The sequence below is a fragment of the Athene noctua genome, chromosome 31 (genome assembly GCF_965140245.1).
Source record: "Athene noctua chromosome 31, bAthNoc1.hap1.1, whole genome shotgun sequence".
In the NCBI taxonomy this organism is placed as follows: Eukaryota; Metazoa; Chordata; class Aves; order Strigiformes; family Strigidae; genus Athene; species Athene noctua.
Genome location: NC_134067.1, coordinates 961,855 through 974,527, shown reverse-complemented (window position 1 = coordinate 974,527; position 12,673 = coordinate 961,855). Strand labels below are relative to the sequence as shown.

At 62.7% G+C, this 12,673-nt stretch overlaps 2 protein-coding genes across 2 annotated transcripts; one reads left to right on the top strand and one right to left on the bottom strand.

Moving 5' to 3' along the window:
• Positions 1-1,597: 1,597 nt before the first annotated feature.
• Positions 1,598-7,853, bottom strand: LOC141972078 (macrophage mannose receptor 1-like). The gene is made up of 7 exons (XM_074929843.1): positions 7,781-7,853; positions 6,571-6,885; positions 6,240-6,296; positions 4,608-5,000; positions 3,324-3,469; positions 1,923-2,032; positions 1,598-1,826 (listed from the first exon to the last, which is right to left on the bottom strand). The coding sequence occupies exons 1-7, from the start codon at positions 7,851-7,853 to the stop codon at positions 1,700-1,702; spliced, it is 1,221 nt and encodes a 406-aa protein (XP_074785944.1). The 3' UTR covers positions 1,598-1,699.
• A 2,154-nt stretch (positions 7,854-10,007) lies between these two features.
• Positions 10,008-12,664, top strand: LOC141972175 (uncharacterized). The gene is made up of 2 exons (XM_074930010.1): positions 10,008-10,107; positions 10,771-12,664. The coding sequence occupies exon 2, from the start codon at positions 10,822-10,824 to the stop codon at positions 12,538-12,540; it is 1,719 nt and encodes a 572-aa protein (XP_074786111.1). The 5' UTR covers positions 10,008-10,107; positions 10,771-10,821; the 3' UTR covers positions 12,541-12,664.
• Positions 12,665-12,673: the final 9 nt, after the last annotated feature.

Below are 12,673 nucleotides of genomic sequence, written 5' to 3'. Positions count from 1 at the left end.
CTCCTGGACTGGGACACCCCCTCCCCTGCACCGGGAGGAGCCCCCCCCCCGGAGCGGGAACAGCCCCCCTGGAAATGGGGTCCCGGTTCCCCCCACCCCGGGCCTGCAGTGGCAGGGTGAGGGGTTGTGGGGAACCCTGAGGGATATTGAGGGGTCTAGGAGGTATTTAGGGGAGTCTGAAGGTGCTTTGGGAGCCCTGGGGGTATTTAGGGGTCTGGGGGGGGATTTAGGGGTATCTGCGGAAATTTGGGAGTCCTCAGGGTCTTTAGAGGGGCCAGGAGGGGTATTTGGGGGAGCCCTGAGGGGTATTTGGGGGTCTAGGGGGTATTTAGGGGGTCTGGGGGAGTTTGAGGGAGGCCTGTGGGTATTTAGGGGTCTGGAGGGGATTTAGGGGGTGTCTGCAGGGATTTGGGAGTCTCAGGGTCTTTAGAGGGGCCAGGAGGGGTATTTGGGGGTCTAGGGGGTATTTAGGGGGGTCTGGGGGAGTTTGAGGGAGCCCTGGGGTATTTAGGGGTCTGGGGGGGGATTTAGGGGTATCTGCGGAAATTTGGGAGTCCTCAGGGTCTTTAGAGGGACCAGGAGGGGTATTTGGGGGATCCCTGCGGGGTATTTGGGGGTCTAGGGGGTATTTAGGGGAGTCTGGGGGAGTTTGAAAGAGCCCTGGGGGGATTTAGGGGTCGGGGGGGGGAAGTTTAGGGGGGTCTGCGGGGATTTGGGAGTCCTCAAGGTATTCAGAGAGGCCAGGAGGGGTATTTGGGGGAGCCCTGCAGGGATATTTGGTGGTCTAGGGGTATTTAGGGGGGTCTGGAGGTGTTTGAGAGAGCCCTCGGGGTATTTAGGGGTCTGGGGGGAGATTTAGGGGGGTCTGCAGGGATTTGGGAGTCCTCAGGGTATTCAGAGGGACCTGGAGGGGTATTTGGGGGAGCCCTGGGGGATATTTGGGGGTCTAGGGGTATTTAGGGGGGTCTGGAGGTGTTTGAGAGAGCCCTGGGAGTGTTTGGGTGTCTGAGAGGTGTTTGCATGGGTCCCGAGGGTGCTTTGGGGAGTCCTAGGGGGTATTTAGGGGTCTGGGGGGGGGTTTAGAGGGGTCTGGAAGGGTATTTGGGGGAGCTCTGGGCAATATTTGGGGGTCTGAGAGGGTATTTGGGGGGAGGTCTGAGGGTGTTTGGGGGTATCTGAGGGTTTAGGGGGTGTTTGGGTGGTGCTGAGGGTACTTGAGGGAGCCTTAAGGGGGCTCTGAGGGGTATTTTGGGGAGACTGAAGGATAATTGAAGGGATCATGGGGGATTTTGGGGAGCCTGGGGGCCAAAGCCCCCCCACCCTTCATGTGTTAGCACCCCCCAAACCACCACTGCTCTGCTGAGGGACCCCCAAACCCAGAGCCAGGAGCCACCCTGCTCCCATCCACCCCACAGCATCAGGGGTCCCCTGTCACACGCAGCCCCCCTCCACGTCACCGGAGCGGGGCCTCACTCTGCACACGTGTTTATTGCCCTGCAGGGACCCCCCCATTCCACACCGCCCCCCCAATTTTCCCTGGAGATCCATCCATGGACCCCCAAAACAGATGTGCTGGAGGTCGGAGCTTCATCCCGGAGCGCTGCAGGTTGGATGTGACAAGCGGAGAGGGGTCAGGGGGAGCCCCCCGAGGGGGCGATGGGTGTTGGGGGGGGTGGGTCTTGGGGTGTCCCTTGCACTCTCAGGGGTGTCCCTCGCACACCCAGGAGAGTTTGCTGGTGCAAGGGTAGTCGTACCACTTGCCGTCCTCCCTCACCACCGCGCAGTTCTCCTGGTGCCCGCCGTTGGGCTCATTCCTGTGCCACGAGCTGCAACGAGGAGGGGGGGGGGGGATCAGGACAGTTTAGGGGTGTCCCCTCGCATCCCCAAACTCCCATCCCCATGTCCCCCAGCTCCCGCTGTACCTGTTTTCCCGGGATAAGATAGTCCCATCCGCTCGCTTCCAGGTGCCCTCGACCTCCTCATCCCTGATGCCGAGCCAGGAGGAGCTTTGCAGCATGGTCCGGACGTGATCCTGGGGACAACGGCAGCGTCACCCCACGGCAGAGCCCCCCACGACCCCCTGCCCACTCTTGGGGACGGGGGGGGACAGCAGGTCCCGGTGGCAGGTAAAACCCGATGCCGTAACCCCCCTCAATACCGCAACACCTCCCCACTGCTGACACAACCTCTGCTCTGGAGTGGGAGGATGCAGGGGGGGGGGGGGTTATGGTGGGGGGGGACAGCTCAGAGGAGGTTTGGGGTCAGGGATGGCAGGATGAGGGTCTGTAGAATGCTAAGGCTGGGGTTAAGATCGGGTTATACACGGGTTTGGGGTCACAGTTAGGAAAAATGATGCTTAAAATTGGAGGGTCATTGGGGTCTGGGTTACTAGGGCTAGTTTAAGACCTATATATTTAGGGTTAGTGCTGGCTTCAGGCCCTGATGGGGTCTGGACTAGCTTAGGGTTATTTTAAATGCTATATATTTAGAGTTAGGCCTGGTTTAGGGCCCTGCTGAGGTCTGGATTAGCTTAGGGTTAGCTTAAATCCTGTGTATTTAGGGTTAGGACTATAGATATTTGGTGTTAGGGCTGGGTCAGGGCCTCATTCGGGTCTGAACTAGTTTAGAGTTAGTTTAAATCCTGTGTATTTAGAGTTAGGACTCTGTTAGGGACCCGTTGAGGTCTGGACTAGCTTAGGGTTAGGTCAAGTCCCATATATATATGTAGGGTTAGGTTTAGGATAGGGTTGGGTGTAGGCTGGGAATAGGGTTACAGTTAATCAGATTTGGGTTAGGTCAGGGTTAGGGACAGGATTAATGTCAGGGTTATCATTAGGGATAGGGTTAAGGTCAGGGTTATGGTGAGGGTTAGGGTTAGGATCAGGCTTAGGGTCAGGGTTAGAGTTAGAGTCAGGTTTAGGGTTAGGGATAGGTTTCAGCTGGATTTGGTTTAGTGTTAGGGTTACAGCTCTATTAGGAGTGGTGTTGGGCTTAACTGTAGAAGTATTAGGTACTAGAGTGTAAATTTAGGGTTAAAAGGACCAAATTGGGTAAAGCTTAGGGTGAGGACTCAGCAGCACCCACCCATGAGACAAATGGGGTGCAGGGTGACCCTAAAGCTGTCGTAGGGTTCAGGGCAGGGTTTATGGGGTTCACGTGAGTCTTCCAGCCACTCCCCATCCCCCAGATCATCCCCTCCCCACAAAGCCCAGCTCAGGCACCTCAGTGTCCCCCCTCGCTGTCCCCCCCCCCATGTCTATCCCCCCTAAATCCGTCCCCCCACCCTAAATCCGTCCCCCCACCCTAAATCTGTCCCCCCTCACCTTCTCCTCGGGGCTGTCCACCTCCAGGAGCTTTGAGCCCAGGAGCGAGCAGAAACTCTGGGCGTTTTCCCAGGAACTCGTCGTTTTGGAGTAGAAATAGCAGGAATTCCCAAAATAGGTCCAGCCTTTGGAGCAAGGGGGACAGCCTGGGCAGGGGGGGGACACAGAAAAAGGGGGGGTCACCCCCAAGCTGGGGCTGTGAGACCTGACAGCCCCGGCCAGAGACACAACCCCGGCTGCTGAGCATCCCCACTGGGTTAGTGTTACAGCTGGGTTAGGGTTAGGAGTAGGTTTATTTGGGTTAAATCTGACATATTTAAGGTTAGGACTGGATTAGGGTCTCCTTGAGCTTCAGGCTGGGTCAGAATTTGGCTGAATCCAATATATTTAGAGTTAAAACTGGGTTGGGGTCCCACTGGGCTTTGGGTTTAGCTTGATATGTTCAGGGTTACAACTGGGTTGGGGTGAGAGCCATGCCTAATTTTGGGCTAAATCGGGATTATTTTAAATCCTATAAATTTGGGTTTATATCTGGGTTAGGTTTAGAACCCCACTGGGATTAAGGTTAGTTTAGGATTAATTTAAATCCTGTATATTTGGGGTTAAATCTGGTTTAAGGTTAGGGCCCTACTGGGATTAGGGTTAGTTTAGGATTAATATAAATCCTGTATATTTAGGGTTAAATCTGGGTTAGGATTACTGGGGTTTGGGATAGATTAGGGTTAGTTTAAATGCTAGATATTTAGGGCTACAAATAGTTTATCCTTAAGGCCCTGCTGGGGTTCGGGCTAGTTTAGTGTTGGGTAAAGTCACATCTATTCAGGGTTTGAGCTGGGTTAAGACTCCACTGAGGCTTGACCTCGCTTAGGCTTAGGTTAAATCACACATGTTTAGGGTTTGAGCTGGGTTAAGGGTTAAAACCTAGCTGAGGTTTGATGTCATTTAGGGTTAGGTTAAGGTGCGTATATTTAGGGTTAGGTTAAGTCACACACATTTAGGATTTGAGCTGGATTAAGGGTTAAGACCTGGATGAGGTTTGACGTCACTTAGGGTTAGGTTTAATTGTGCATATTTAGGGTTAAATCTGCATCAGGGTTAGGACTCCATTAAGATTTGGACTCGATAAGGATTAAGTCACCCTAAATGTAGTGTTAAGTCAGGTTTAGGGCCCTGTTACAGTTTGAGCTTAGTTTAAACTGCATCCATGCTGGGTTAGGACTGATTTCAGCCAGTTTAGAGTTAGGCAAAGCCCTAAAAATTTGACCTAAAGAAGCTGGGACTAACAGGAGAGGGAGCAGACGCTGTCCTTGCTCCCGTGGACCACCCAGCGGCTCCACTCCCGGTCGCCGGTGTAGAGCATCACCGTGTGCTGGAGGTTGTTGCCGTAGTTGAAGTACAGCTCGTAGCCACGGAGGGCCAGCAGCCCGCCGGCGTGGCACTCCCAGCGCTGCAGCTGCCCGTCCTCCCGGCACTCCTCCAGCCTGACGAGGGCCAGGTTTTGCCCCCGGGTTGCCGTAACGCAGCGCTGGCTCTCCCAGGCCCGTAACTGGCCCTCGGGTGACCACTGGAAGCGTTGTGCCGCGAGCTCGGGCCGGCACGTTGTTGCCGTCAGTCGTTGCCCGCTGGCTTCGACGCACAGGCGGTGGGCTTCGTTGTACAGCAGGAAGGAGCGGGAGGCTGAGGAGAGGTGACCGGTGAAGCGAGGTGGGGGGGACACATGGGAATTGGGGGTGCATGTGGGGATTGGGGACACGCATGGGGTTTGGGGACATACACAGGAGTTGGGGACACACATGGGGATTGGGGACACACACTGGAGATTGGGGATGCACGTGGGGACTGGGGACACACGTGTAGATTGGGGACACACAGGTGTTGGGGACACACATGGGGGTTGGGGACACACACAGGAACTGGGGACACACACGGGGGTTGGGGACACACATGGAGATTGGGGACACACAGGTGTTGGGGACACACATGGGGATTGGGGACACACAGGTGTTGGGGACACACATGGGGTTTGGGGACATACACAGGAATTGGGGACACACATGGAGATTGGGGACACACAGGTGTTGGGGACACACATGGGGGTTGGGGACACACACAGGAACTGGGGACACACACAGGGGTTGGGGACACACAGGTGTTGGGGACACACATGGGGTTTGGGGACATACACAGGAATTGGGGACACACATGGAGATTGGGGACACAGGTGTTGGGGACACACATGGGGGTTGGGGACATGCATGGAGATGGGGGACACACAGAGGTGTTGGGGACACATAGATTGGGGACACACATGGGGGTTGGGGACACACACAGGTGTTGGGGACACACACAGGAATTGGGGACACACAGATTGGGGACACACAGGTTTTGGGGATGCACACAGAGATTGGGGACACACGGGGATTGGGGACACACACAGGAATTGGGGACACACAGATTGGGGACACACAGGTTTTGGGGATGCACACGGAGATTGGGGACACACGGGGATTGGGGACATACACAGGAATTGGGGACACAGATTGGGGACACACATGGAGATTGGGGACACACACAGGTGTTGGGGATGCACACGGAGATTGGGGACACACAGGGATTGGGGACACACACAGGAATTGGGGACACACACAGGGATTGGGGACACACACGGGAATAGGGGACACACATGGAGACTGGGGACGCAGGTTGGGGACACACACAGGAATTGGGGACACATAGGGGTTGGGGACACACACGAGGTTTGGGGAAACACAGAGGAATTGGGGACACACACAGGGATTGGGGACACACACGGGGATTGGGGACACACATGAGAGATTGGGGACACGCACGGGGGTTGGGGACACCATGGGTGTCACCTTGGGAGGAGGAGGAGGAGGAGGGGGGACACACACGCACCCACATTCAGCAGCTTCTTCTCCTTCTCTGCCTCCAGCGCCTCTGTCAGGGCTGCAACTGTGCGGGGGGGGGGACACACACACATGGGGGGGACACATGTCACCCTGCCACCGATGTCACCCTGTCACCGCAAGGCACCGGGTGTCCTGGAGCTTCTGCAGTGACCAGGGTGGGAGAGGGGGGTGGTGTTGAGGAGTGCTGAGCCCTCAGCCCCCCCATGGATCCCCCCTGACACCCCGATAACCTTAACTCTGCCCCCCCAGCACCTCCGGCGGCGTCTCCCCAGTTGGGGGGGGGGGCCCCCCGCACCCCGCGGAGCCCCGCTACTCACCGTGCCGCGAGCCGACGGCGAGGAAGAGGATGTTCATCAGCACCGAGACCCCCAGGGCCACGGTGCCCACCAACACCAGCTTCTCCCTGGAGCAGCACCCCGACTCGGGGTGGGGGGGGTGAGTGACAGGGCCCCCCCGCTTTGGGCAGAGCCCGGTGGCACCGGCTTTAACCGCCTCCAGGTTTTGTCCCACCAGCGAGGCTCTTGGCGTTGCCCATCTCATACCGGGGGGGTCGGGCACCTGCTTTTGAGGGGTGAGGGGGGGGTCCAGGGGTTCGTAGGGGTTCTCCTCGGCGGGGTACAGCTCGCTGGAGGCTGAGGGGGGGCGGGGGGGGTAAGGCAGTGGTGATGGCATTTGGGGGGATCCCCCCCTGTCCTGGTGCCACCGTGATCCCTGGGGACGAGGGTGGGGTATTCTCCCTGGTGCCACTTCCCTGGGGACCCCCCAAACTGGGCATCAGAAGCGGGGGATTCCCCCCTCCCCCCCTCAATGTGTCTCCCGAGGCACCGAGGATGGAAACGGGGGTCCCCTTTGGTGCCGTCATCCACCCTGGGGACCCCCTCCTTGAACACTGGGGGTGGGAGAGTCTCCCCTGGGGGTCACCGACCACCCCAGGTTCCCCCCCCCTCAGGCACAAAGACGGGGATCCCCCTCAGCGCCATTGCCCACCCTGGGGATGCCACTCGGGGACAGAAATGGGGGGGCCCTTTGGTGCTACCACCCACCCTGGGGACCCCCTTATTGAACTCTGGGGGTGGCAGAGTCTCTTCTGGAGGTCACTGACCACCCCAGGAACGCCCCCCCTCCCCCGTACACAATGGGGACCCCCTCCATGCCACTGCCCCCACCCTGGGGACACCCCTCAGGGACCAGGGCCAGAAACGGGGTCCCCTTCGGTGCCACCATCCACCCTGGGGTCCCCTCTTGGGCACTGGCGATGGGGGGATCCCTTTCTAGGTGGCACCACTCTTCCCAGTGACCCCCGGCACTGGGAGGGGGAGATGGGGACCCCCCTGGGTGCCACAGTCCACCCTGGGGACCCCCCCCTCAGACACCAGTATGGCAGAACCCCCCTGGGTGCCACCACCCACCCTGGGGACCCCTTTTAGGCCCCGGGGACAGAGACAGGGCACTGTGAGACCCCAAAAGTGACATGGGGGGGGTGTTAGGGACCCCCCATCCCATCCAGCACCCCAGGGTGCTCCCTACCTTCCCCACCACCGGGCCCCAGCACCCACATCTGCCCCTGCCCGGCTTGGCTGGACTCGACGTTGCCGTACATCGTCCCTGCGGCGCCGAATTTCTGTCCCCAAGGAGTGTCCCCCGCTGATAAAACCCACAGGAAGCAGTTTGGGGGGGAGGTGGGGGGGTGTTCCGAATGCACCCCACCCTGGGGACAGCCCTCAAAGAGGCCCCTGAGCACCCAGTGGCTCTGTCCCTGCACTCCAAAGCTGGGCTGGAGGTGGCACCGTGGGTGACAGTCCCCAGGGCCTTGGGTATTGGCACAGGATGGGGTGGGGGGGGACCCAAGGGTGCTGCCTGGGTGGGGAGGTGGGTGCCTGGAGAGGGGACACACATGGGGACAGAAAGGACTGGGTGTCCCCATGCCAGGGTGTGGGGTGTTCCCATGCCACGGTGTCCCCATGCCTGGGGTGTGCCCATGCCCAGGGTGTCACTGTGCCCAGGGTGTCCCCATGGCAGTGTTTGGAGTGTCCCCATGCCCAGAGCATCCCCAGGCCCAGGGTGTCCCCATGTTCAGGGTGTCCCCGTGGCAGTGTTTGGGGTGTCTCCATGCCCAGAGCATCCCGATGCCCAGGGTGTCCCCATGCTGGGGTGTCCCCGTGCCGGGGTGTCCCCATGCCCAGGGTGTCCCCCCCCAGGCCCACGCTCAGCAGACATCGATGTCCAACATGTCCCCATGGCAGCACCCGTGGTGTCCCCGTCATCAGGGTGTCCCCATGCCCGGCACACTCCCGGCGTGTGCCCACACCAGGGTGCCTCCACCCCCACAGGAGAGCTGGGTGACCCTCCCCCCGAGGCGGGTGCCTGACCCCACGCCAGCTCTGGCCACGCAGGAAGAGCCGGGTGCTATCAGCACCCACCAGCCCCCGCCACAGCTCCCCGGCCACCCGCCGGCACCCGGCATATCGCACCCGGCGGGAGCGGGCGCCCAGTGCCACGGGGTGGGTGCAGGGCTGCGGGGGTGGCTGGGGTGGCGTTAGGTGGCCCACGGTGGTGCCAAATGTCCCATCGTGGTGCTGGTGGCCCATGGTGGTGCTGGTGTCCCACGGTGGTGCCAGATGTCCCATCGTGGTGCTGGTGGCCCATGGTGGTACTGGTGTCCCACGGTGGTGCCAGATGTCCCATCGTGGTGCTGGTGGCCCATGGTGGTACTGGTGTCCCACGGTGGTGCCAGATGTCCCATCGTGGTGCTGGTGGCCCATGGTGGTACCACATGGCCCATGATGGTGCCAGTTGTGGCATGGTGGGTGCCAGTGGCCCATGGTGGTGCCAGATGTCCCATCGTGGTACCATGTGGCCCATGGTGATGCCACTTGTCCCACTTTGGTGACGGTGTCCCATGGTGGTGGTAGGTGGCCCATGGTGGTGCGGAGAGTGCCACGATGATGCTGGCTGTCCCATTGTGGTGCCAGGTGTGCCACAGATGTGCTGGGGCTGTGCCGCCTGTCCCGTGGTGGTGCTGACTGTCCTGTGGCCATGCTGGATGTCCCGTGGTGGTGCCGGCTGTCCCGTCACGGTGACGGTTGTGCCGTGGCTGCGTTGGGTGTCCCATCGTGGTGCCGGCTGTCCCATCACGGTGACGGTTGTGCCGTGGCTGCGTTGGGTGTCCCATCGTGGTGCTGGCTGTCCCGTCACGGTGACGGTTGTGCCGTGGCTGCGTTGGGTGTCCCATCGTGGTGCCGGCTGTCCCATCACGGTGACGGTTGTGCCGTGGCTGCGTTGGGTGTCCCATCGTGGTGCTGGCTGTCCCGTCACGGTGACGGTTGTGCCGTGGCTGCGTTGGGTGTCCCGTGGTGGTGCCGGCTGTCCCGTCACGGTGACAGTTGTGCCGTGGCTGCGTTGGGTGTCCCGTGGTGGTGCCGGCTGTCCTGTCATGGTGACGGTTGTGCCGTGGCTGTGTTAGGTGTCCCGTGGTGGTGACGGCTGTCCCGTCATGGTGACGGTTGTGCCGTGGCTGTGTTAGGTGTCCCGTGGTGGTGACGGTTGTGCCGTGGCTGCGTTGGGTGTCCCGTGGTGGTGACGGTTGTGCCGTGGCGGTGACGGTTGTGCCGTGGCGGCGCCGTGTGTCCCCACGGGTACACCCCACCAGTCCCGGTCCTAGCAGGAGCCCCCCCCCCCACGTCCTCCCTGTCCCCGCCGGGGTCCCCACGCGTGTCCCCGCCCCCCGGCGTGTCCCGGGGGTCCCCGCGGTGCAGCGCGACCCGCGGCCGCCAGGTGACGCCGTCACAACCGGAGCGGAGCCGCCGAGGGGCGGGACCGAGCGCAGCCCCAGCCGGGACCGGGACCGGCGGTCGGTACGGGGCGGGGGAGCTGGGAACGGGGGATACCGGGAACGGGGGGGGCTGGGACCGGGGGTCGGTACGGGGGTCGCCGGGACCGGAGGATGCTGGCAACGGGGGGTCGGTACGGGGAGGGGCTGGGAGCGGGGGGTACCGGGAACGGGGGGAAGCCGGTACCGAGATCGAGGAGGGGCTGGACCGGGGAGCAAGTCCTGGGGGGTCGGTACGAGGGCAGCCGGTTCCGGGGAGCAGGAACTGGGGGATACTGGGACTGGGGGTCGGTACGGGGAGGGGGCTGGGACCGGGGATACCGGGAATGGGGCGGGCTGGGACCGGGGGGTGCGCCAGGGTCGGGGCGTGCGGGACTGGGGAGCAAGTACCGGGGACCGGGAGCGGGGATCAGTACCAGGGAGCAGGGACTGGGGGATACTGGTCCTGGGAAGCTGGTACTGGGGTGAAACCAGTGAGGGGGGTACACCGGGGAGGAGGGGGCTGTACGGGGGTGCAGGGCCCGGTTACCGGCAGGGGATGCGTGTACCAGGCCGGTACCGGGGATCTGTCCCCATCACCGGTGTCCTGGGGTGTTCCCGGTACCAGGATGGGGGGGGCGGTCCACCACCACCCTGGGGTGACACCGTTGGGTGCTGCCTGCTCACCCCTTCTCTCCTCGCACCGCAGACGGGACCCGGGAGGGCACCGGCAGCACCGAAACCGCGCCAGGGTGCCGGGATGGCCACCGGCAGCACCGAGTTGGGGCCACGATGCCAGGCTGGGGCAGATGCCGGCAACGCCGAATCGACGCCAGCGAGTAGAGACGGCGAGGACACCGGCAGTGCCGATTTGAGGCCACCGTGCCAACCCCTGGCAGATGCCACCGGTGCCAAATTGCCACCAGGGAGCCAGCACGGGGCAGGCACCGGCAGTGCCAAAACCACGCCGCGGTGTTGGGCGAGGGATGATTCGGGGCCACGAGGCCAGGATGAAGAGTGTGCCGACAGTACCAAACCGGTGCGGGCGTGCCAGAACCGGGCAGACACCGGCAGCGCCGATTCGGGGACGCAACACCGGGACCAGGCTGATGCCAGCAGCTCCAAACCGATTGCGGGGTGCCAGGACGAGGCAACCACCAGCAGCACCAGTTCGGGGGCCCGACGCCAAGACACGTTGGATACCGGCGGCACTGAACTGACCCCGCAGCACCAACACGAGGAGGATGTCGCCAAACCGAGCCGGCACGACGGTGAGGCCGCGGCAGCGGGTGCCCGTCCCTTTCGGTGCGGGGCGTGCGGGAAGCGGTTTGGGGCGAGCGCCACGTTGACGCGGCACCAGGCGCTGCACGGAGCCGAGCGCCCTTTTTCCTGCGCCGAATGTGGCCGCGGCTTCTGCGACCGGGCGGCGCTGGCAACGCACCGGCGAGGGCACACGGGCGAGCGGCCCTTTGCCTGCGCCGAGTGCGGCAAAACCTTCGCCGCCAGCACCGGGCTGCTGGTGCACCAGCGAGCGCACACGGGCGAGCGGCCCTTCGCCTGCGGCGAGTGCGGGCAGCGTTTCCGGCAGAGCGCCCACCTCGCCCAACATCACCAGGGTGCCCACGGCGCGGGGCGCCCGCACCGCTGCCCGCAGTGCGGCAAAGCCTTCGCCCTCCGCTCCACGCTGGCCCGGCACGCTCAGACCCACACCGGCGAGCGGCCTCACGCCTGCGGCGACTGCGGGCGCCGCTTCCGCCAACGGGCTCACCTGGCCCGGCACCGCTTGGCGCACACGGGCGAGCGCCCCTTCCCCTGCGGCGAGTGCGGCAAAGCCTTCGCCCTCAGCGCCACGCTGCTGCGGCACCGTTTGGTGCACACCGGCGAACGCCCGCACCGCTGCCCCGATTGTCCCCGCGCCTACACCCAAAGCGCTTACCTGGCCCAGCACCGCCGCAGCGCCCACGCCGGCCAACGGCCCCACGCTTGCCCCGACTGCCCACGGGCTTTCGCCGACCGCGCCAACCTCTTACGGCACCGCCGCGGCCACGCCGGCACCCGGCCCCACGCCTGTGGGCAGTGCGGGCGGCGTTTCGCCCAACGGGCGCATCTCCGGGCGCACGTTGGCACCCACGGCGGGCAGCGGCCCTTTGCCTGCGGGCAGTGCGGGCAGCGCTTTGGGCGACGGGCAGCGCTGGCGGCACACGGGCGGGCGCACGGCGGGCAGCGGCCCTTTGCCTGCGGGCAGTGCGGGCAGCGTTTTGCCCAGCGAGCCAGCCTGGTAGAACACGGCCGGCGGCACACGGGCGAGCGGCTCCATCGCTGTCCCCAGTGTCACCGCGGTTTCCGGCATCGCTCGGCGCTCTTACGGCACCGGCGGGCGCACGCCGGCAAGCGGCCCTTCCCCTGCGCCCACTGCGGGCGCCGCTACAGCCGTAGCTCCAACCTCCTCCTGCACCAGCGGGTTCACGCTCCCCAGTAGCACCCGTGGGTGCCACCCTACGGTGTGAGCGGCGCCCAAGTTGGCGCCGAAGCCACTGTGCCCTGTGCCCGGCCTCAGATTTGAAGCCTTTATCGCCACAAGATAAGCACTGCCCGGTTAATTTTAAATAAGA